Source organism: Heterocephalus glaber, unplaced genomic scaffold, assembly GCF_053883595.1.
Source record: "Heterocephalus glaber isolate CG9 unplaced genomic scaffold, H.glaber_assembly_v1.0 deba00001481, whole genome shotgun sequence".
In the NCBI taxonomy this organism is placed as follows: Eukaryota; Metazoa; Chordata; class Mammalia; order Rodentia; family Bathyergidae; genus Heterocephalus; species Heterocephalus glaber.
Window position 1 is genome coordinate 31,381,251 of NW_028258317.1, and position 24,770 is coordinate 31,406,020.

Sequence of the window (24,770 nt, forward strand, 5' to 3'; positions counted from 1 at the left end):
GACATAAAGTGGAATGTGAGTCACCAGTAGGCAATCTTCAAAGAATGAAATCAATAGTGTCTCCCATATTTTAAACCCATGTGGCTAGGAAAATGGTGATCTCCCTGCGGGAAATAAGACAGCAATTTGAGAAGAAAGACAGTAAGCTTATTTTAGCTGGAAAGTAATAACAATAGGAGTTTCATGAAGAAATATCTAGAAGCAGAGCTGATATTCATAAAAGAAGGAGGGCTGCAGATAATGCAGTTGCACTTCGGTACTCATTGGCTTCAGAAGTAGTTATCCAGAATCAAAGGCTGATATTAGGCCAGTAAAAGGCTGATATTAGTCCAGTAAAATGTGAAAGTTCTGGAGGGAACTTTCACTGATTATTTCTTTTTTTGTTGTTAAATTCTTTTATTGCTACATTTTAGGTATACAACACAATTACATTTCTCATTGGGAATTGTACCTTTACATAATGCATCTTGGTTCTTATTTTTTCCCCATTCCTAGCCCTCCCTTCACCCCCTCCACACTTCCCTATTTACAAAGACTGTATTTCCATTTTTTCCATTTCTCATCATTTTTCCTTTCCCTTCTTTCCTTTCCCCTGCCCCTCCCACTACCCCTACGCCTTTGGACCTTTTCTTCCTATTTTGCATTATCGATTATTCATTCTAATCATTGGTACATTTTAGGTATACAATATAATGACATTTGTCATTGGGAATTTGCACCTTTACATAACTCTCTTGGTTCTTATTTTTCACCCTTGCCCAGCCCTCCCTTCAACCCCTCCATTCCTCCCTATTTATGAAGATTTTGTTCCTATTTTCCATTTTCTCATATTAATCCCATTCCCTTCTATCCTTTCCCCTAGCCCTCCCACTTCCTTCCCCTTTGCCCCTTTTCTTCCTATTCACAGATTATTTCTAATGGGAAAAATTTGTTCTGTACTCGTTGGTTTTGGCACGTGTCATGCTTTCCAGAATGAATTAAAAAGGAGTACCAAGGAATTACTGTAGTCAGAAGTTGTTAGCAAGGTAATAAAAGTACGTGTGGTGGGCGTCTGTGCTTAAGGATAACATAGTGACAAGCGAAAAATATGACCAAGGGCAGACCTGAGAAGGGGGCCACCCAGAGGGACAGAAAGGACAGAAGTAGTAGGAGAGCATGCAGAACGGGGGCGAGGTAAAAGGGTGAAACATTGACCCGCCAAGAAGCTCAGGGTGTGGGTGCTGTGTTCGGGTCACTTCCTCTGGATGGGTTTCCGTTTCCCTTTGCTCCCCACCCCAGATCTGGGGCTTCCTGGCTCCCCGTTTGCCCCTGAGCACCAGTGGTCTTGGTAATTAATGGGTCACCTGCCAGTGTTTGAGAACTGTTAATTTGCCCTTCGGATTAAATGCTCCCTAAAAGTGAGGACGAGGACTGCGTATGGGGTCATTTAGCAGAGTGTTATAGGAAGGGGACTAGGGGTGTCCTGAGCAGTTCCAGGAGTTGGGAAATTGCCCTGCAAGGTGTCATGGAACAAGGAGATGTCAAGGAACGCACCAAGTATATGATCATGGGAGATGGCAGGCAGGGAGTTACGAAATAATTACTCTGAGAGCAGAAAGAATAAAATGTTTAATTCTAAGGCAAGAGCGCTCGGGTACGTTTCTAAACTGTGGTGAAAGGTGGTGGAAAGGAGCGAATGAAGATCCAAGGAGAGGCAGTGCTTACAACCACTTGAGCAAGCTTGGGAAGCGGCTGGTGACACTACAGGAAAGAGGTTAATCCCTGCCTGGGCGGGGACGGGACGGGTGGAGGTGAGAGATGCCGAGGAGCGGTGTATGCAGGACTGGACTATGAGAAGGAAAACTAGGCTCTAACGAGGAAAATGTTACCATTAAAGTTCTAATTTATCAGTCGGTGTGACCCGTGGTAACAACATTTTTTAAATCTTCGGCTTCCTGATCCACACGATAGGGGGCAGTACTTCCAACTGCACGGAGTGTCCCTGTTCCACGAAATAGGCGCCTTCCTGGCTTGCTTTTTGTTTTCCACCGCTGACACGTTACCCTGATGGGGACAGAGCAGCCGGCAGAAGTCCCTGATGTTGCCGGGAAAGTAAGGGGCAGGCGAAGCCCTGCCCTGGGGTCAGGGCAGGTTTAGGGGTGGCGGGCAGGGGGTGGGGTGATTAAGGGACAAATAAAGTGGGTTGGCGAGCTTCAGTCAAAACCGGGGCGGAGAGGGGCAGGACGGGTTTCTGGAGGAGTCAATCTCTATTCTGGGGAAGCGCCGGAGCCCCGCCTGCAGCCTCGCCCCGGCCTCCTCCAGGCCGGCAGGAGTGGCACCCACACAAGCTTCCTTCCCAAGGGCTCGGGCGCGCTGATTCCCGCGGCGCTCAGCAGGTGCCGACCCGACGGGAGCCGGGCTCCGCTCGCCCGCCGCGGGGCCTCGGCTTTCCTGGAACCCGGAGCACCGGCCCCGCCCTCTCGGCTGCGCGGGCCCCGCCCGGCGGCGGCTACATGGGGCGCGCGGCGCGGCCCACCCGGCTGCATCCCAGGTAGGAGGGGATCACGGGGCTCGGCTTTGGGCGGCCGCGGAAGTAGGGCATTTCTCGGGCGGACCGAGGAAGCGAGGGCTGCAGGCCCGGCCTGGCTCGCTGTGGAGGTCGAGCCCCGCCGCGGAGGTCGAGGCCCCAACGCCGAGGTCGAGCCCCGGGGACGCGGGGCTCCCAAGCGGGCCGATAAGGGCTCCCCCCTCGGACCCCCGCAGTCAGTGTCGTCGGAGACGGCTCGGGTAGGAGCGCCTGGCTGCCGGCGCCCGCCTCAGCCGAGCCTCGTCCCTGGGGTTCGCATGGCTCACTGGGGACCGGGCACCGGCGGGCGGCTCGCGTCCTCCCGCATCAGCCTCTCGACCCCTCGGCCGCGCCTGCCCGGCCACCTGGTCATCTCCAGCCACCACAGCGCATTCTTAAACTTAGCTTAACTTCCCTTTTTTGGCTCAGTAACTACATAAACTGCTTTCTGCGTGTGTGAGGAAGGAAACTGCCTTTGCAAAATGTAACAGGAGGCGATGGCGAGGAACCGAGCTGCATCCGAGAGTCGGTGCGCCCAGCACAGAGGTGCCCGCCCTTGGGACGCAGGTCTGCTCGCTTCCCGGCACAGGCCAAGCCCGCTGGTCCCGCCCGTGGCCGGCTGAACCACAGGGGTAATACTGACCAGCCTGTCCCTCCGGATCCAAAACCATTTGATGCTGTCTTCGCAGTTACTGCTTTTTCCCCTTGGTGAGCCACAAGAATAGAATTTTATTATAGATAAAAGTGGGTTTTGAAGTATTTTGTCGTAAGCAAACCAAATACATTCACTTGAGCAGATACCTCGGACGGTGCTGTGGCTTCCTTCAAAGTCTGATGTGGGGTGGCAGCCGAGGAGGGCTCACTTGGAAGGCTTCATTTGCTCGGGCTGATGAGTACAGGAAAGGACGTGTATAATGATGAAAAGATGAGTACAAAAGAAGTAATCAATGGCATTTCCTGTTTTCTAATAGGTATATGAAGAATGCTTATCTTTTCATCTATTATTTAATCCAGTTCTGTGGCCACTCTTGGATATTTACAAACATGACAGTCAGATTCTTTTCATTTGGAAAAGGTAAATCTTCAAAACTTTATTTTTAACTTTGAATTCTTGTTTTCACCTATATATTATTGCTTAATTTAAATTTTTTTCTATGAAGCTCACCTAACATCCTTCATTTCTCTAAAACTTATATTTTCCATTAATCATACTCACTGAAAAACCAAAATCTTTAAGAGAAAATGTGGAATAAGAGAAAAGAATTTGGCTTTTGCCAAACTAGGTAGGTTGCCCTGAAAATGTAGACTTATCATTGAGATAGTGCCATTTCACCATTCCTTTTTGGTTTTGCACTAAATCCTAGCAAATTTGGTGTGTTTATAAACTCCAATATAACATTCTGTGCAGAGTAATCAGGAATTAATCAAATTCTTCAAGTGTTTATTCCCCAGGTTTAGGGTGACTGGAGACTACTAGTGAGTGAATGACAAACTTTTTTCTCCCAGGACACTCACTATTTGACCCTTTTATGGATTAAGTGTAAATGATACCCTTGGTAGATAGATGACTGATAATCTCCATGGGAGTTGGTAATAATGACACAAGTCATCAGCTTCCTCCAGTTTCCTAAAAAGTAAAACTGCTGTTTTAAAGGAGCATTCCAGTTTTTTAAAAAATGAAATGATTAAATGACTGTCAAAATGACAGTCTTTTCATGTTCTATCCCCACGAGTAAGAGTCATCACAATTTACAACTGTTGGGTGACTTGACAATTTGAGCAACTGCTGATTTCAGCTAAAAACAAAACATGTAGAATATATCTGGAAAAATCCATGCTGTGCTCATCAATTCAGACATCTGTATCTTAAGGAAATTAATCTACTTCCAAGGTACCCTAAACTGTTTTCTTACTGAAAATCTACACATAAATTCTTTAAAAAAATTTTTTATAATTATTAGTACACATTAATTGTACAAAATAATGGGTTTCATTATGACATTGCTATTCATGCATAAAACATGCTTCGATTGTATCTACCCTCCCCAGTGCCTACTAGTATCCTCATTTTCCTCACCTGGGCCCCTTACCCTTCCTTAATAGTCCCCATTCTACTCATGTCAGTTTTCCTGAAGATTCTACATGAGAAAACATGCAGTACTTCTTACAGATCAAGTTACACCTTCGTTCATAACCTCAAACTACGTTCATACTACAAACTACAGCTTGGTTTTTAACTAGAAGCATTGAGACTTTTCTAGCAGAGAAAAACAGGCGATGGGAAATTTTTCTTTATATTTTTAGGGGAAAAAAGCCATCACTTCTAAGTCTTGGAAGCTGGCTAAGGCTGTGTGGATCCAACACATCACTCATGACGTGGATCCCAATCCAAAAACTCTGATGCTGCTTCACCTTCCCAATGGGAAAAGTTGCTTTAGTCAGCAGTGGTTTTCGTTATTGCAGTGCTTCGAGATTGAACCCAGGGCCTCTGAGCTACACCTCCAGCCCTCATTTCCTAGTTACCCTGCTGTCCTAATTATGGAAGTACTAATTATTCAGGAAACACAACTGAAGCATATGAAAGGGAGACTGAGAACAACTAAATGGGGGCTCAGCAAAATACATGAGTCAATGTATGACTTAAGTGGCTCAACAGCAACCTAAAACCCTGAAATTTTGATGCCTTCTACCTTCTTCTGTCACAGAGCCGTGGAATTGATAGTGCTCTGCTCCAGCAGATGCAGGTAGTTGATGAAAAGTGTGGACTTTCTGTTTTTCAGGAATCACCTGTGAGGAGGAGGTGCTGAGAACAGTGTCCACCTTAGGTTGCTGCTGAGAAAACCTTACTTTGGGTTTGACCAATTGTTATATTAGTGATTGATAGGCAGAAAAGATAGTGATAGGCAGAAAAGATAGACAACACATTTAACCTACTTAAAGGAACATTTGTCTCCCCCTTCTGTTTCAGCTCCAAGGGTAGTATTTCTTTTTTTTTTTTTGGTACCAGGGATCAAACTCGAGTCCTTGTGCTTGCAAGGCAAGCGACGATGGAACCACTGAGCTAAATCCCCAGCCCAGCCCAAGGGTAGTATTTCATTGGGCCCTCTGCAGTAAACTTCTGTAAATTTTGATCAAGGCCCAACATCAGTGTTAAAAACAAACACAAATCCAGAAAGCATTAGCCAAATATGCATAGGAACCAAATGCTAGATGCACTTGGCATTTGATATCATGGCATACTTAATGTCATTTCCATAAAGCTTCTCTGTAATCACTGGAAAAGCTGAGCAGTGCAGCAGCTTTAACAAGTTCGCCTTCAACTTATTTGTATTTCAGGTGGTTTAGATTCCTATAGATCACTTTTATATGGGAATGCTTTATAATCTCATGTATGGGTAATACTCCAGCTTTGAATATAAAGACTTTTTACTTTTGGAAGAGAGGGTCAGTTAAAATTGCTACAGTATAAAGTGCTTTCTCTGCATTCCATTCTTAGTAGTCTTGTAGACTAGAAAAATTTTCACATATATAATCTCAAGTGCTGCATAGAGGAACTGTGATCTAGTTTTTACTTACTATATGTGTTTTTAATCCACAGATTCAATGATAGATACTTTTTATACTATTGGACTTGTCATGCGACTTTGCCAATCCATTTCTCTCTTGGAGTTGCTGCACATATATGTTGGCATTGAATCAAACCATCTTTTCCCAAGGTTTTTGCAGGTAGGTTTTAATCACATTATTACTATTACTACTACTATTATAGGATGCTTAATTTTTAACTTTGTTCTCTTTACAGCCCCTCTCGATTAAAAAGCCAACTCTTGCCCTAAGTCACTGCTAAGAATTCATTACATAGAAGAATTACCTTATTCCCAAACACTGCACAGTAAGAATAGTGGATGGGAAACATTTAAGGCAGTAAGGCTTACTGATCTGAGCACTGCATTGATCCTATCCTGGAAGAATATTTCATGGCTACCTCCCACACTCAATGTCACTGCTCATGGTAATGTAAGACAATGGAAAGCCATAGGATTGAAGCCACTCAGACTTGGATTTGATGCCCTGTCCTCTGATTCTGATTACTGATGTGAGATTATGCCATCTACAACCATTGGGCTGTGGCCAGGAAGAAATCCAACACACGATACCTGGCAAAGAGTAGATGATTAAAACACAAAACTGTCAAAAGTTTCCTTTATCCCTATCCAAAGAATAGAAAATTCCCCAACCATTTTTTGCTCATTCCACAAGTTTTTACTGAATACAAATAGAAAAGGAAGATTCTGTTTATCTAGTGTAACATCTAAGACTTGGGAGTCACACAGACCTGGACTCCTAAAACATGTCCTCACAGAATAAAAAGAGGTACAGAACTGTCCCAGAAGTTACATATAATTTGGGAATAAATTTATTGGTATTTACAATTTATTGAACATCTGCTGTACTTTGAAAAAAATTAAAGTGCATACAGTACCAGCATTCCTAATTTTCAAGAAAGAATTAACCCTGGTTAAATGAAAACTGTATTCTGTCACATGGAATTATTTCACTTGGAGTATGATCAAATTTATCTAAAGTCTGTCAATTTTTTTTTTGCTATACTTTTAAGGATTTTTAACTTTTTTAGACTAAATTGGCTAATTCCATTTCATGGGAAAACATTTTCAAATATACATTGACGCTTTTTATTCATAGGTTTTTTTTTAATGCAATTGATTTTTAAGTCTTTATTCCTTGGGAGGATTAACAAATCAGGGATCACCATGTTAGAAGAAACAATTACCCTTCTTATTCTGATTATTAGTTTTTTGTGGTTGTTTTGGTTCCTCTTTTATCTTTTTTATAGGAGCTTTTACTGCTATTTTTTTAGTTCACTTATCCTTTCTATGGTTCTCAGAAGTGGTGTTGGAAAGGCTTCAAAAATATGTCAGTCCAAAGTTTCATTTTCTGACCCCTTCCTTTTTTTTAGAATTCTGCAGACAATTATAATTCCCTCATTATGAAATGACTCTGAGGCCTCTGCTTTAAAATGACAAAACAAAACTCTCAGGTTGTGTAACCATCCTTGGTTTTCCTGTCTCCACATTTTTAAATGAAGAAACCATAGTTAGGGCAGCTGAGTTACTCACATGGCAATCACAGCTGACTGTATGTACAGTAACTTGACAGATGCCTGGTGTCCAGCTGCTTTCAAAGAGCCTGAAAACCATGCCCACACAATTGTGATGTTACTTTCTTGTTACCTTCAAGAGATTGCTAAGCCACAATGGAATTGCCTTTTTGGGAACTGGTTTTCCAAAATACCATGCATGATAAATAATTCCAGCTAGCAGTAGAAATGGATTAGCTAGTTGAACATTAGTATCACATGTATCAAGTACTGACGGGTACATGAAAAGGATAGGTTTATGTCCTGTGCATTTTTTACATTCACATCTCTATTTTGACACCAAGGAAAAAGCTATGAATTTTTAAAACTGCAATTGCTAAAACAAAAACACTCACTGACTATGAGACAATAATCATTTAACAGACAGGTATATATTTTAATTTTTATACACTACAGCAGTGATGGCAAACCTTTTAGAGCTTTCAATGATACAAACAACCGGTTGTGGCACACATGCTGTAGGTTTGCCACCCCTGCACTGGGGGAAAGGGTAAACCATAAAACGAATAGCTATTTACAGACTGCCATTTTTTTTTAAAATTACATGCCAATTAAAACTATAGGTAGAAATATAGTAAACTTTTGATATTTTAAATTTTTAAGTGAAAAGTGAACAGAAGGTCCCAAAGAATCATATTAAAAATGATGTTAGATGATACCTTTAAGAAACCCTCAGAGTAATAGTTTTTCTCCGTCTTGCATTTTACATGTTTATACTATGTTTTAAATTTATAAATCCAAACACTAGGAATTATTACCCATTAGTTATTGTGCCTACAAAATTTCATTTATGAAATTTGCATGAACCATTTTTATATTTGCTGGTATCACCTCCTACGTCTGAGAAGGGCAAATGGGGATCTCTTTACCAAAAATCACTCCAAAGATTTCAGTCACAGACTCTAAATAGAGCAAATTTGAAGAAATTCTCAAAGGGTGCCTTAAACCTTTTTAAGAAAACTCAATTTCTATTTAGCTATGAAGGAAGTGCTTATTTGCATTGTTAGACATTAAATAATCCTCTGAATTTTCCATAAAATCATATAGATTTTTCTCTCAAGTTTTGCTTTGAGAATAGGCCTTATTATTGAGATAAAATTGCTGAATATAGTATTGAGTGGTAAAGTTCTTCAAAGTTTGAAGCCTCCTTGAATGAATTACATGTATAATTCACTCTAAAGGTAAGATTTTAGATTTTTCTTTTTTTTTGCGTTTAATCCGTGGAGTTCTTTAGTGTGATTAAGTATAAAGCTATATTCATAGGATAATTCTACAAATGCTAAAACTGACTTTTATTCATTGGTAGTCTTTATTATCTGTGCACAAAATGGTTTTCCTGTAAATATACTAATCACTGCATTGTATATTCTCTTACTAGCTTATATTTATTTAGGGCTTTTTATGTGCCAAATGCCTCCCCCATATATATAAAGGTATATATTAGAATGTATAATTCTCTCTATAGATAAATATACATTAGAATGTATTATTTAAATGCTTTTGTCTTGTAGAGGAAAGTAGTTGGTGGTTTTCTATTTTATATTTCTGAAGTTCTCAAAATAAGTCTTTGAATTAAAACTGTTTGTAAGATTCTAGAATGTCTCCCTAAAGTTGAAGTATCATTTTACCTCTTCAATATCTTATAAGTGCTAACTGTCATTTATAAATTAACCTGAAGATTCCCAAATAGAACATAAAAATGCAAAGTATTCTTATTTTATAGTTACCATACTTTTAAGTGTACCACATTATTACCATGGCCAAAGTTATAGGGTTTTTACTATATCATTACTATATATTATATCATGCCTATATAAGTTGCAACATTACAAGACCCTTCATTAGTGGTAGTTATATTTTTAAGGATTTGTTAAAAATGACAAGGTTTTCCCAAGTGTAAAGCTCTAACTAATCAAGTTATCATATAAATAAAATTAATATATTTAAAACGTCTTTTCCTCAAAATTGTTTTGGTGTTGATTAGAAAATCAAGGAGGCTCTTGTTGGAAGGACTGATTTTTCAGAAGCTCTTTTAAAAAACAGACTGTCACCTGGATGGCAGGTTCTGGAGTAGACCATAAAGCAATAAAGGTAGAAAAGTCTTAGTATTTTAGACAAGGGATTAAGAATAACATTGCCTAGATTTTGATACCAGGCCTGTAGAAAAATCACTTGCATTCAGTAAAATGTATGTCTTTTGTAAAAGGCAGATAAGTAACAACAGCACCTAATTCTTTGGGCCATTATGGAGAGTAAATGAAATGATGTAAGTTCAGAACCCAGCAAAAAGTAAGTGATAAATACTGACTTTTATCCACTTCAAGAGTATCTCCTAAATTGTCTCATTGTATTGACCTTCAGTGTGCAAATTAGTTAAGTAACTATCAGATAATTTGTTAATTAGGCCAACATTGTATATGGAAGGAGCCTTCACATATCCACATGTATGTCCATGTGTTGTGGTTTGGGGGACTGTTAACTACTGATTTCTATGCAACTGAGAATCCATCACTAACAGCCGCAGACCTCAGTTGATGACTTTCGATACAGTGAGTTTCACTGTGCAGCTCCAGTCTCCCTTTTAGGAAAATTTTCCTTCTGTCCTTATCAACTAAGAGCTGTATGACATCATGGATACTTTACAGCTCTGGAGGTCAGGAGACCTGGGATATATGTATTTCCTAGCCTGCCACTTGTTTAGGCATATCACTTAAATTCTCTGTCTCCTGAAATCTTTATTTGTAAAAAGGTGCAGTGGGCTAACATCAGAACATTTTATCTGGAGGGGACTCTAGATATTATCTTAGTAAGAGCTACATTTCTTCAGTAGTTAAGAGTGTAATTTGAAAGGTGTGTTGTATGCATGTGTTCATGTATATGTATCTCTTGCGATTTTTAGCAAGAAAAAAACCCCATAGGTTTTCCTAATTACCAGGCATTGATAAAGTGCAAGGTTAGACAGTACTTCTTTGCTGCTTAGATTTTGTATTTAAAGGCTGCTTGCTGTCATGACAGTGAAGTTGACCATTCAGTAATTATACTTGCAATTCAGTAGAATTCATTACAGAAATTGTTGAATTAAATCAATAAACTAGGGTATTATATTGGAAAGACTGACCAAAAAAACCCTGCTATGTAGATATCTTCTATAGATCGACTAAGGTTTGAATCATACCTTGATTCCCCTTCGCTAAGCAAGGGTCTTCTTGACTCACCTCTTTGGTCATAAGTATGCTGATAAAGTTTGTACATGTGAACTTCTGATCATGTGGCCTTCTGTTGGCAAATCCTGGATTTTTCTACACAAACAGCCTATGATTCTGACATAGATTAACCCAGTATTTTTTTCCTTAATCAGCTTTTAAAATAAAGATAGCTATTGAAAAATATAAAGCAATCCCTTTATATATTCCTTTAATCTCAAATATATTTTGTCTGAGAGCAAAATAAAATGTCCTTCTATAACACACGAAAGTATAGAATGTACAGAACATTAGTATAACAAGTTTTATATTTACAATGGGGAGAGAGGATTGTATTTTGAGCCTAATAATTGGAGGTAAGCCAAAAATGTGTGAATTCTCAGTGATTGGTAAATGCTTGCTGACTTGGGATATATAATATACATTCTAAGAATGTTAAATATTTTTTCATTTTCCACTAGCTTATGAAGGTTGGGATTATATTACACCCTGAAAAAAAAGCTACAATGGCTTCTCTCTTTGATGGAATCTAAATTTTTCATCTTGTCACCCAAAACCCTCACTACTCACCCACAAGCACATTTTCAATTTCATCTCCTATCCTTCGCTTCTCTGCCCTCTAGTCTCTCGAGCCTCCCTGCATTTTCAGACCTCTCCCTCTGCGCAGGCTATACCCTTACCTTGGACGACCTTTCTCATATCCAAACTACAAACTCTATCCATTTTCCAGGATCCAGCTAATACGCTGCCCTCTCACTCACCTGTGGTCCTGTGTGTAACCCAGACTGCTGTGGTCCCATATGCTGTCATTACTTTCTCACACCACTGCTACCCTCTCTGGAGCAAGGAGGATACTTTCATTATAGAACCTAATACACAGTGAAAACTGAATAAAAGCTTGCCAAAATTAACAGAAACATATGTGCATGTGGCAAGAAGAAAGGAAGTGTCCTAATTAAGAAAAAATGCTTTTGTTCATTATATTACTTTGGCAAGTACAGAAAAACAGAAAGGCAATAAAATTTATCCATAACCCAGCTCTTTCAGAGATAGTTATTGTCAATAATTTAGTACACATATTTCCAGCTAAAGCATACTTTTAAAAGCAGCTCTGGTTTTAAAAATTAGAAAATTACTTACATGCTCTAACAGATGATCCTAATTCTTGACTTTACTGTTTGTTAGCTCACAGAGAGAATAATCATCCTTTTTGTGGTGATCACTAGTCAAGACGAAATCCAAGAAAAATATGTGGTGTGTGTTCTATTCATCTTTTGGAATCTACTGGATATGGTCAGGTAAGAACGCAAACTAATATCTTAAAAGGGGGGCCAAATTGCTTTCTACATTGAAACCAGTAATAGCTCCTTATATTTGGTTACTCTGAATGAGACAGAAAAACATAACCTCTTTCCAATTATTTTATCTCGATATGGGAATGTTTTTTAGTGCTTTCCAGGATGAGTCTGTCAAAGATAATGAAAACGTATCATGGTATTACAAGGCAAATCAATGCCTTCAGGCTTTCAGCGTAACACCAACTTGGAGTAAGCCTCACATTGTGTGCTAATGAAAGGCATTTTTTTATGATTGCTCCAGTACATGTTGCTTTAATAAGCAAAGCAAGACTTTCATTATGTCACTGTCAGAATTTACTAAGTTGGTTTCTGTGAATTAAAGAATATTTTAAAATAGGATATCATCACTGGAACAAAAAATGCACTTCCACCTCCACTTTTGTATATAATTCCAGTGGGTTCAATTAACTAACTCAAGTTCTTTTGTGGAATACCCAGGAACTCTGGCTCCTGATAGTCTTCAGCTTCCTTCATACTCTAAATCTTTACAATGAGAGGTGCCTTGTCCTCTCCAAGCAGTGATGTAAGCCAGTCCCCTTTGCTCAGTGAACAGTCGTGACTCTTTGGGGTAGTGTCCATCACCCTCACCTGGGACTTGTTAGCAATACAAACTCTCAAGCTCTACCTCAGACCTAGGTTATCAAAAACTCAGGGAAGAGAGGGTAAACCCAGCAATTTGTGCTTTAAGAAGCCATCTGAGTCATTCTGATGGATGCTGAAACCTAAGAGTCACTGGCCTATTCAAATAAATAAAAATATGTAGATTGCTTTGTCTACTACTTTACACTGGTTGGTTTAAAACTGCCTACTCTACCCCAAACCAGCTCCCAAAGCCAGTTCTTATAACTGATCATATAAGTTGGAACAACTACAGATACTGAGGGATGCCAAACAGGAATTTAGAAATCAGATTTTAGTAAATTCGTTCCTGAAATACTGACAATTTAAAAAAAACCTAACTGCTTGCTGCATAGGATAAGGTTGGCTTTTTAAAATAAAATTGAAGTCATTAATCAAGGAAACTTATAATGTCTCGTGAGGCAGTCATAGTTTTGCTCTATTCAACCCTATAATTATCTATGATGCACCCCATGAGATAAGCCAGAGTGACAGGGTCCCTACCACCACTTTTTAAACCTCTTCTCTTGCTTAAATTATAGGAAATAAAGTGTATAGTTTGCACAGTTTGCACTTTTCCAGCTTTATCCCTGTATTTAATTATGTGATAAGGTGTATTCTTCTGTTATTTCCCAGACATCAGCAGGAAATGATGTCTGTGAGCCCCTTGTTTCCTTTCAGGTACACTCACAGCATGCTGGCAGTCACAGGGACATCGTATTCGGTCCTGACATGGCTCAGTCAAACACTGTGGATGCCCATTTATCCCCTGTGTGTTCTTGCTGAAGGTAAGGAAAGAGCTGTGTTGCTGACTGACAAAAGCCATGTAGTGGTAATAGTTCACTAATTTTTTGATGACTAAATTGATATTACTCAATATATCTTTCCTGGCAATTTCCCTTGCTGCAAAAAAGCAAAACCTTCAGAAGCAAAGCTGGAGAGAGAAGAAGCTCTGTACAATAGATAAGGCATTGGATGAGAAATAAGGACTAAGTCCAAGCCCTTAACTGTCTGTATGCATTTGGCATAATTCATTTAACCTGAGTCTGTCACTTGCCAAAGAGGGGTTAAGTATTTAGAAATTCTGTATCTTTTTACTTTTAATGCATAGAATTTCAGTTCTATTTGGCTAGACTTTCCTGTCTACTTACCATCTCCCATTGAGCCTGTCATTTCTGAGGAAAGTGCTCCTTGACTTCTCAATTAAGATAATTCCCCTTAGTACAGCATCATGAATGGGTCTTCAACAGGGCCTATATTGGGTGTAACTAGATATCTGTATGATCTCTCACTAATGACCATTTTCCTGATTAGATTTTTAGGACACATGAAGGTACAGGGATATATCTGTTTCTTTGCTCCCTTCCTTTCTTATGCACTAGTAGACATGCTCAAGAAACACAGATGACTTACTGGCTGCAGCATGAAGTAATCTAATTACATATCCTAAATATAAACCTAAAACTTGAAATCAAATAATTAAAATCATTAATTTTCAAAGAGCTTGAGGATATTTAGAGACTATCTGGTTCCTTCTGTAGTGGATTTGACAAACTGGTAGGGAGCTTTCTGAAAGTCACGATTAAAGTTTTTAAAAACTGAAGGTATAAAAAGAAGCATATTAAGGTAACTAAGGGAAAATATAAAACGTATTTTCTATTGTTGACCAGAGAAAATGAGCTTGGTTGTATTAAATCATATTAAAAAAATTTTTTTAATTTTCCAAAAGGAAAAATTTTGGAGTAGAGTTTGTCAAGAGAATTCAGTGGATAATCCTGAAAACCCATAAAAGCTGATTGCCCTTTTTTTTTTTTTTAAGAAAAAAGGAATTAAGATGTATTATGTACATCTTACATTCCACAAGGAATGTAAACATTGAGTACTATAAAAATGTACTAATAGAATGAAATACCTTACTCATATAAACATTAAGTGCATTCCTTTGTTACATGAAAATACTATAAAGGACATATAAAGGGAACAGTGGAATATTGGGCAAAGGATATAAAGTTTGAATTAGACAGGAAGAATACATTTTTGAGGTTTCACAGTAGGATGGCTGTTGTTAGTAAATGTGTATTTCAAAATAACTAAGAGTAAACTTCAAATGTCCCATTATCCAAAATAAATGAAGTGATAGGTATGTTAGCTTGACTTCCTCATTCCACATTTTAAACATATATCAAAACACACACTGGACCCCATAAATGTGTAGCTATGATTTGTCAATTAAAATTAATAAAAATTTAAAATAAAAAGATTATATAAAGGGGTAAGGTAGAACTATGACTAATCCCTTCTTAAAAATAAGGAATGAATGTATATAGTAAATCTTTTCATTCTCATGAATTCTAAGCCTACCCTTTTCTAGGAAAGCCATGTTCTTATATGGTTGCTATATAATCCATATTCTTTTATTAGATTTATAAATGTATAATTGCAAGGTAAGGTATCTGCAGAAAAGAATCTAAAAGCATATGACAAAATGTCAACAATGAATGTTCGTAATTTTATCTTTGTGTTTCTATATTTCAAATATTCTGCAATATAAAAATGCAGTTAAGAAACCTGCTTAACTTTTGATAATTAATTTTAATAACTTAATAAAGTTAATAATTTATAAATAACTAATTTTCCCATCTGATAAAGTGCATATGAATAACACAATTAACTAATTACATGATGAAATGTTAGAGACTTAGGTATAGTCATATTAATCTTAAATGGCAAATTTGTATCAGTGCAGGTCCCGTACTGTTGCTGCTTGTGCCCAAGCTCTTTGTGGGCTCTTTTCTTCCATTTCTTTTTCTTAAAAAATAATTTTAGATTCACAAGAAGTTGCAAAATTATACAAATTCCCATGTACTCTCCACTTAGCTTACCTTAATGATAATATCTTATATAACCATACGGCACTATCGTCAAAAATCTACACACAGGTTGCAATTTCATGGAACCTCTCTCTCTATCTGATATCAGCTTCTACTCTCAAAATATTTTAGGCCAGCATTTCTCACAGAATTCCTCAGCCTTTTTCTTAAGTACTACTGAGGCTTGGGTAGGAAGATGATAATCCAAGGCCAGTCACATTGATAAAATGTTGGGTGAGCCAGGTATGGTGGTACAAGCTTGTAATTCCAGGACAAGGAGGCTGAGGCAGGAGGATGACAAGTTTGAGTCCTACCTGAGTGAGACCCTGACTCTAAAAATGGCTGGGGATCTAGCTGAGCGTGAAGGCCTTATGTTCAATCCCTAGTACTGCCCCCTTCCTCCAAAAGTTAGGTGATACCAGTTTCTTTATGGTATGGAAGAACTTCTCTGAATTGCTACTTCAGTATTCAATGTGTATTGTGCCACTCCAAAATGAAAATATGTGCAGCATTTTCCAAATTGATTTATCACTGCTATTTGTGGCAATGGGCACAGATGTATTTTGAATAACCCTTTTAAGAAATACTATAGTCTTTACATGTAAGCATAATATAAAATATAAAATATACAATGTAAAAATGTAGTAAGTCAAATTACTGTAGCAGCCTCGCCAACTTAATCATATTTCTATACCAAACTGCAGCTTTAGGTAAAGGCTTTAGCAATCATCAAAAAACTGTCATTGTCAAAGTCAAAATCTCCTTCTACTACGGAGACATATATACATATCCCCATAACAAGAAAGGAAATTTTTATGATTTTTTTCCCTTTAAACAGCATTTGCCATCTATCAATCGCTGCCTTATTTTGAATCATTTGGCACTTACTCGACCAAGCTGCCCTTGGACTTAGCCATCTACTTGCCCTATGTGCTGAAGCTGTATCTCCTGATGCTCTTTATAGGTAAATGGCTGCCTTGTTTTTGCATTCTTCCTGTTCTTGCTGGTTTATGCTGCTGTCTTAATAAACAAGTTGGTAAACATGGGAGAGACCAAAGAGGAAGCCTAACACTATGAACTAGACTGTGCTATTAAAACATTTACAAGTTATAATGCTTTTGGCAAGGCAGCACAGGATCAAATATATCGCTGTTTCACTGTATGGTCAGGAACAATTTTACTATGAGAGAATATAACTGCGTTATGTATGAAATACATAAGTTTTGACTGTAAGCACAGCTATCTACAAACAAAGTACGTGTCAAACTGACCAAGACTGGCTATTTCTAATTTTCCCATTTATATCTATTTTTTCCTGTTTGGCCTTACATGTTAGTTCTTCCTAGCAAGCAAGTAGGAGTAGGTGCTAAAGACTCAAAGTTTATGAAACAAAAATTTACAGTTGGGTGGGATTTCAAGAAGGCTGAATAGAGGCATCCAGCATGCACCAGCTCCTCAACAGTGACAAACCAAAGCAACAGGTGAATAGCTGCATTCTGAGGTGAGTGGTCATGGGAGAAAACTGGAAATCAGTAGGAGAGAAACTAGAAACTCTTACCATTCAGACTTGGGCCTACTGATTTCTTACAGGCCAGCAGGGAATTGAATGATGTATTTTAAGTCCTTTAAATAACTGCCAACCAAGATTACTCTGCTGCAAGCATCTCCTTCAGAAGTGAGGAGAAATAAAGACCTCTTAAGCAAAAATTCAGGGAATTCATGACTAGCAGATCAGCATTACCAAAAAAGAAAAAGGAAGTCCTGCATCCAGAAATGGAAGAAAAATTACATCATGATAGCATATGAAAGTATTAAGTCCCACTAGAAGAGTCCATACACAAAATAGAAAAGGAAAGAACCAAACATAATACATCATTAAACCACAAAGATGAATAAGAAAAGAATGCTCAAAACTACTAGAAGAAAATCAACAAAATAAGAGATGAAAGTCTGTACTTTAAGGACCTTGAATGTAAATGGACTAAGTTCTCCAATTAAAAGATACAGAATGGTTGAATGGCTTAAAACATTAAGTTCTAACAATATGTTGTTTATAAGAAACTCATTTTACCACTAAAGACACAAGCTAAAATTGAAAGGATGGAAAATGATATTACAATAAAATGGATAAACTGAGCATAAGTATCTATACTTAAAATACATTGTAAGGAAAAAACTGTGGAGACAGAGTCACTATATAATGAGCAAGGGATCTCATAGACCTTGAGAAAACAATCCAAAAATTCATTTGGAACAAGAAGAGACCCAGAATAGCAAAAGCAATTCTAGGTAACAGAGACATGGCATTACATGAGTATTACAATGCCCAACTTGAAACTATACTACAAAGCTACTGTGATAAAAACAGCATGGTACTGGCAAAGAAACAAACCTGAAGACCAGTGGAACAGATTAGAAGATGCAGAAACAACTCCAGACACACTCAGCCACCTCATCTTTGACAAAGGAGCCAAAAACCCTTCCTGGAGGAAAGACAGTCTCTTTAATAAATGGTGCTGGAGAAATTGGGTTTCAACTTGCCAAAGACTAAAACTAGACCTATATCTCTCACCATGCACTAATCTAAAATCAAAATGGATTAAAGATCTAAATATAAAAACAGAAACACTGAACCGGCTGGAACAGAGATTAGGTAGAACTCTTCAAGACTTTGGGGTAGGAAAAGACTTTATGAACAAAACCTCAGTTGTCCGTGAACTAGCACAAACAATCAACAAGTGGGATCTCTTTTTACTAAAAAGCTTCTGCACAGCAAGAGAAATCACCAGCAGTGTGAAAAGACAACCCACAATGTGAGAAAAAATTTTCACCAGCGGTCCCTCAGACAAAGGTCTACTATTTCGAATCTATAAAGAAATTTAAAAAATCAGACCTCCCAAATTTAAAGACCCAATCCAGAAATGGGCATCTGAAATGAACAGACATTTCTCACACAAAGAAGGAGACATGGCAAATAAACATATGAAAAAATGTTCAACATCACTGGTCATTTGAGAGAGGCAAATGAAAACAATGCTGAGATTCCACCTCCAGAAAAAATGGCTGCTATCATGAAATCAACCAACAACAAATGCTGGCGGGGCTGTGGGGAAAGAGGAACACTGCTCCACTGCTGGTGGAAGTGTAGATTGATGCAACCACTGTGGAAATCAGTATGGAGATACCTTAAAGAACTAGGACTGGAAGTCCCATTTGACCCAGCTATTCCTCTACTGGGTATCTTCCCCAAAGAATTAAAAGAATCATACCACAGTGATATATGTGCACCCATGTTCATAGCAGCACAGTTTGTAATAGCTAAAACTTGGAAACAGCCCAAATGCCCATCAACTGGAGACTGGATCAAGAAAATTGTGGTTTTTTTAATAAAATGGAGTACTACTCAGCCATCAAAAATGAGAAATTAGAGACATTTATTGCTAAATGGATGCACACTGAGATGATACTCTTAAGTGAAATAAACAGGACACACGTGTAAATACCGAATAGTTTCTCTAGCATGAGAAACTGAATGTGTAAATAAGGACTAAAAGGTATAATAGATAATGTGAAATAGGAAGAAAAGGGGCAAAGGGGAGGGGAAGTAGGAGGGGCTGGGAAAAGGAAAGAGGGGAATTGAATTAATATGAGAAAACAAAAAAATGGAAATAAAGTCTTTGTAAATAGGGAGGGATGGAGGGGTTGAAGGGAGGGTAGGGGAAGGGGGAAAAATAAGAACCAAGAGAGTATGTAAAGGTGCAGATTTCCAATGATGAATGTCATTATGTTGTACAGCTAAAATGTACCAATAAAAGGAAAAAATAATGATCAAGGGATCAATTCAAGATATGATAACTAGAAATCGATTTTCACCTAAAAAAAGCATACCCAACTTTATAAAACACTACTAGAACTAAAGAGATAGGTTCCAATATACTAAGTATGAGATTTCAATACCCCACTCTAGATGAATAGATCATCCAACTGCACCACCCCCAATCAACAAAGAAACATCAGAGTTAAACTATACAGACATATTCAGAATATTCAATATAATAGCTGCAGAATGTCATTGTTTTCATCAGGGCATGGAGCCTTCTCTAGAACAGACCATATATTAGGTCAAGTGGTGGTGAACCTATGGCAATGCGTGCCACAGCAGGCTGTTTGTATCATTGAAAGATCTAAAAGGTTCGCCATCACTGAACTAGTTCATAAAACAAGACTTAAATTTTTAAAAAACATGAAATCATATTGTATCTTTTTTGATCACAATGGAATGAACAGAGAAAATATAAAAAGCCTATAAGCACCTGTAGACAGAACAATACCCTTCTGAACAAAGAGTGGGTCATTAAAGTCAGAAGGGAAATTAAATTTCCTAAAACAAATGAAAACACAACAAAATATGTGGGATGCAACAAGAACAACACTAAGAAGTTTGTAGCAATAACTCCACATAAAAAATTAGGTTTCATGGCCGGGGATTTAGCTCAGTGGTTTTGCCGCCTGCTGCACAAGCGCAAGAACCCAAGTTTGATCCCCAGTACCAAAAAAAAAAAAAAAATAGGTTTCCTATAAACAACCTAATGGTACAACTCAAGGACTTAGAAAAGCAAGAGAAAACTACACCCAAAATTAACAGAAGGAAAGAAAGGTGAGAACAGAAATAAATGAAACAGACACTTAAAAATACAAAAGATGGGTGAAATAAAAAGTAATTTTTCAAAAAGATAAGTTGTCAAACGTTTTAACTAGACTACAAAAAAAAAAAAAGCTCCAAATAAGAGAGGAGAAAAAAAAAACTACCACAGAAATACAAAGAGTCACTAGGGATTATTTTGAGACACTATATATTAACAGATTGGAAAATCTGCAAAAAATAAACACATTTCTGGACATATGTGACTTACCAAAATTGAAACAAGAGGATATTAAAAACCCGAATGGCACAGCAACAGATAGAGATTGGATTAGTAATAAAAATTCTTCCAACAATGAAAAACACAGGGCTTGTTGGCTTCACCACTGAATTTAACCCAACTTTTAAAGAAGAACTAATGCCAGTTCTTCTCAAATCACTCCATTGCACTGGAAGGGAGGGAACCTTTTAAAATTCATTTCATTAGGCCAGCATTATCCTGTTACCAGGGACATAACAATACAAGAAAACTATAGACCAATATCCTTGAGGGACATACATGCAAAAATCCTCCAAAAATAACTGCATATCAAATTCAGTAGCACATCCAAATAATCATAAACCATGATCAGGTCAGTTTCATTCCAGGATGCCAGTATGGTTCAACATATGCAAATCAATAAACATAGTATATCATACATAGAATAAAGGATAAGACCATATGATTTATCAATAAATGTAGAAAAAACATTTGATAAAATTCAAAATTGCTTCATGATAAAAGTCCTGAATGAATTGGTATAGAAGAATTATACCTCAACATAATAAAAGCTACACATAACATAATCAGCATCATACTGAATAAGGAGAAACAAAGCATTTCCTCTAAGAACACATCAAGGGTATCCACTCCTACTGTTTTTATTCAATATATTACTGTAAGATTTAGAGAAATTAGGCAAGAGAAAGCAATAAAAAGCATACAAACAGGATGGAAGGAACTCATGATGATTCGCTACATTGAAAAACATAAAATTGATGATGATTTGATGATAAACGTAAAGATTCCATGAAAAGACTATTAGAACTGATAAACTAACTCAGTAAATAGCAGGTATAAAATCAGTATACAAAAATCAGTAATTTTTCTAGGCACCTATAATGATTTTTTTTTTTTTGTATCAGGGATTGAACTCAGGACCTCAGGCAGGCAGTGGCACCACTGAACTAAATCCCTGGCCCAGCACCTATAATGAATTTGTTGAGAAAGAAATAATAAAAGCAATCTCATTTACAATACACACACAGTACTTGGAAATAAACTAAGGAAATGAAAGACCTTCATTTATTACAAAATACTAATGAAAGACCTTGAAGAAACTAAAAGGTGGAAAGACTTCACATGTTTATGGATCAGAAGAATTAATATTGTTAAAGTGGTCATATTAACTGATTCACAGCTTCAATGCAATCCTATCAAAATATCACTGACATACTTAACAGAACTAGAAAAAAACAATCCTAAAATTCATATGGAAGCAAAAAGACTCAAAGGAGCCAAAATAGGATGATATTAGCATAAAAATAGACACAGAGATGAACAGGACAGAATAGAGAAACCAGAAATGACCCCATGAATCTACAGCCAACTGTCTTTTGACAAAGTTGCCCCCCAAAAAGATAATGTTGGAGGAGGGATGACCTCTTCAACAAATGGTGTTGGGCAACCTGGATACACACACGCAGAAGACTGAAACCTGACTCCTCACCCTGTACAAAAATAAACTAGAAATGCATGAATGACTTTGTAAGGTCTGACACTCTGAAACTACTACTGGAAAAACATGAGGGGAACAATTCAAGATACAGTATTGGTATGGCAATGATTTTCTGACTATGACCTCAAAAGCACAGAAAACAAAAGCAAAATTTGACAAATGGGATTACATTAAACTAAAAAGCTGCTTAGCAAAAGAACTGAGTGAAAAGACAACCTACAGAATGAGAGAATATATTTTCCAGCTATTCATCTAACGGAATATATATCCAGAATATATGGACTCAAAAAACATTTAACTAGGGCCCGGGGTTTAGCTCAGTGGTTCCAGCGCCTGTGGCGCAAGCTCAAGGTCCTGAGTTCAATCCCTGGTACCAAAAATTAAAAAAAACACAAAAACATTTAACCAAAACAAGTAACCCAATTAAAAATGGGCACATGCACTGAAAAAATACAAATGGCCAATAATTATGAATAAATGCTCAATATCACTAGCCATCAGGAAACTGCAAAGCAAAACTACAGTGAGATTCTATCACACCCCTGTTAGAATGGCCATTATAAAACAACATAGCAACAAAATATGGTTGCAAGGATGTGGAGAAAAAGAAACCTTTATGCAGTGTTGGTGAGAATATAAATTTGTATAGCCATTATTGGGAACAGCATGGAAGTACCTAAAAAAAAAACACCCTGAAAACAGAACTACCATATACTTCTGCAATCCCACTCTACATATTTAAAGGAAATAAAGTAAGCATACAAAAGAGATATCTGCATTACTATCTTTATTGTGGCACTACTTACAATAGCTAAGATTAGGAATCAGCCTAGGTGTCTACCAACAGATGAATGGATAAAGAAAATATGGTGTATATATACATAATGGATTATTATTCAGCCATCAAGAAAAATGAAACCCTGTCAGTTGCAGAAAAATGGAAGGCACAGGGTGACATCATGTTAGGTGAAGTAAGGCAGACTCAAAAAAACTACCACCTCTTTCTCATATGTGGAAATTTAAAAAAAAGTTGACCTGAAAATAAAGTGATTCCTAGGGTACTGGGAGAATGACAGTGGGGGAAGGGGGCAAGGGTGGAGGTGACTGGATGTGCTGAGTGCACACTGCATGTATGGAGATAACACACTGAATCCCATTAATATGTGCAACTAATAGGTTAATGAATTTTTTAAAAGAATAATACAATTCATAGAGAACCTTAAAGAGTAAAACTGCTAATAAAATTTTTTTTATTAGCTGTTTTGCAGAAAATTGGGGAAAAGATTTCCTTTATTAAATTTCCTTAGGTCTAACCCTCACCAATCCTCAAGATGATTATCTCTAGAAGGTAATAAGTTATCAGACCTAAGAACATAATAGAGAAAAGACTAATGTAACAGTATAGAGGCAGTGAGGAGAGCTACCCTGAAAAAAAAAATCCTGTATTTAAAATAGTAGGATAGGAGAGTTTGATTTACTTATTTCTGAATAAAATCTGGATACTTCTTTATTCCTTCTTCAATCTCCCTTGTATCTGTCTTGTCCGTGGAATTCAGGCAGCACTGTTATACAACCATGGTTCTTTCCAAAGACCTAGCTAATCAACCTACCTTACTTTTGCCACTTTTTTCTCCACTTTAGGTATGTACTTTACCTACAGTCATCTTTACTCAGAAAGAAGAGACGTCCTCAGAGTCTTTTCCATTAAAAAGAAAATGTGAAGCACAGCATTCCAATGTGACATGAGAAAAGATGGGATTCAGTGGTAGCAGATACAAAACAGGAAGGATTCTGTTGGAAAAATACTACTAGAGAAAAAGCCATGACATTAAATAATTACCTTCCAAAAATCTAGGTGACAATAGTATTTTTTTCCCAAGACATACACTCTGTACACCCTGCTTCATCAAAGCTATGGATTTTATACAAGTTACATTTATATTGTGTGAAGTATGATTATTTTCCTGTAAGGATGATGAATAAGTTCAATTAAATTGAGAAACCAAACTTTATTACCTGAATTACATGTATTCTTTTTCATTTCAGAGTACTCAAACAGCAGCAGATCTATGGGAGGGAAACATCGTAAAAATAATGTTCTGCAGTTGTCTGGAACAACTTTGACACACTTTGTAGACAAACGTAATTGTCTGCAGAACTAATAACTCTATATCCACCTTAAACATTAGATTCACTTGTGAAATTAACATCTTTCAAAATCCTGTGTCTTAGCTCAGGATACTATAACAAACCCACCTAAACTGGGTGGCTTAAATAATAGTAATTTATTTCTCATGCTGGAGACTGGGAAGTCCAAGATCAAGGTGCCAGCTAATTCCTAGTGAGGGCTCTCGTTTTGGTATAGAGATGGATGCTTTTTGTGCTGTATCCTCACGCAAAGCAGAGATTCCCCTCTCTTGCGTCTTACAATGGCACTAGTCTTATTCATGAGGGCTTCACCGTAACCGCATGATTACCTTCCAAAAGCTCTACCTCCACTTTGGGGGAACACAGATTCAATGTGTAACATTCTGCACCTGGACCCTCCAAATTTATGTCCTTATCGTATGCAAAATA

General features: G+C 37.6%; 1 protein-coding gene across 5 annotated transcripts; it reads left to right on the forward strand.

Annotated features, from left to right (window-relative positions):
• Positions 1 to 1,956: 1,956 nt before the first annotated feature.
• Positions 1,957 to 24,205, forward strand: Hacd4 (3-hydroxyacyl-CoA dehydratase 4). Of its 5 annotated transcripts, none has more exons than XM_087183418.1 (7): positions 1,957 to 2,091; positions 2,341 to 2,530; positions 3,517 to 3,620; positions 6,144 to 6,271; positions 12,113 to 12,225; positions 13,585 to 13,691; positions 16,612 to 23,826. In XM_087183418.1, the coding sequence occupies exons 2-7, from the start codon at positions 2,493 to 2,495 to the stop codon at positions 16,848 to 16,850; spliced, it is 729 nt and encodes a 242-aa protein (XP_087039544.1). In that variant the 5' UTR covers positions 1,957 to 2,091; positions 2,341 to 2,492; the 3' UTR covers positions 16,851 to 23,826. The 5 variants fall into 5 exon arrangements, with proteins under 5 accessions (XP_087039544.1, XP_021108568.2, XP_087039543.1 ...); XM_004838346.3 differs by lacking the exon at positions 1,957 to 2,091 and adding an exon at positions 23,835 to 24,205 and having other exon boundaries at positions 2,169 to 2,530; positions 16,612 to 16,737; XM_021252909.2 differs by lacking the exons at positions 1,957 to 2,091; positions 16,612 to 23,826 and adding an exon at positions 23,835 to 24,205 and having other exon boundaries at positions 2,151 to 2,530.
• Positions 24,206 to 24,770: the final 565 nt, after the last annotated feature.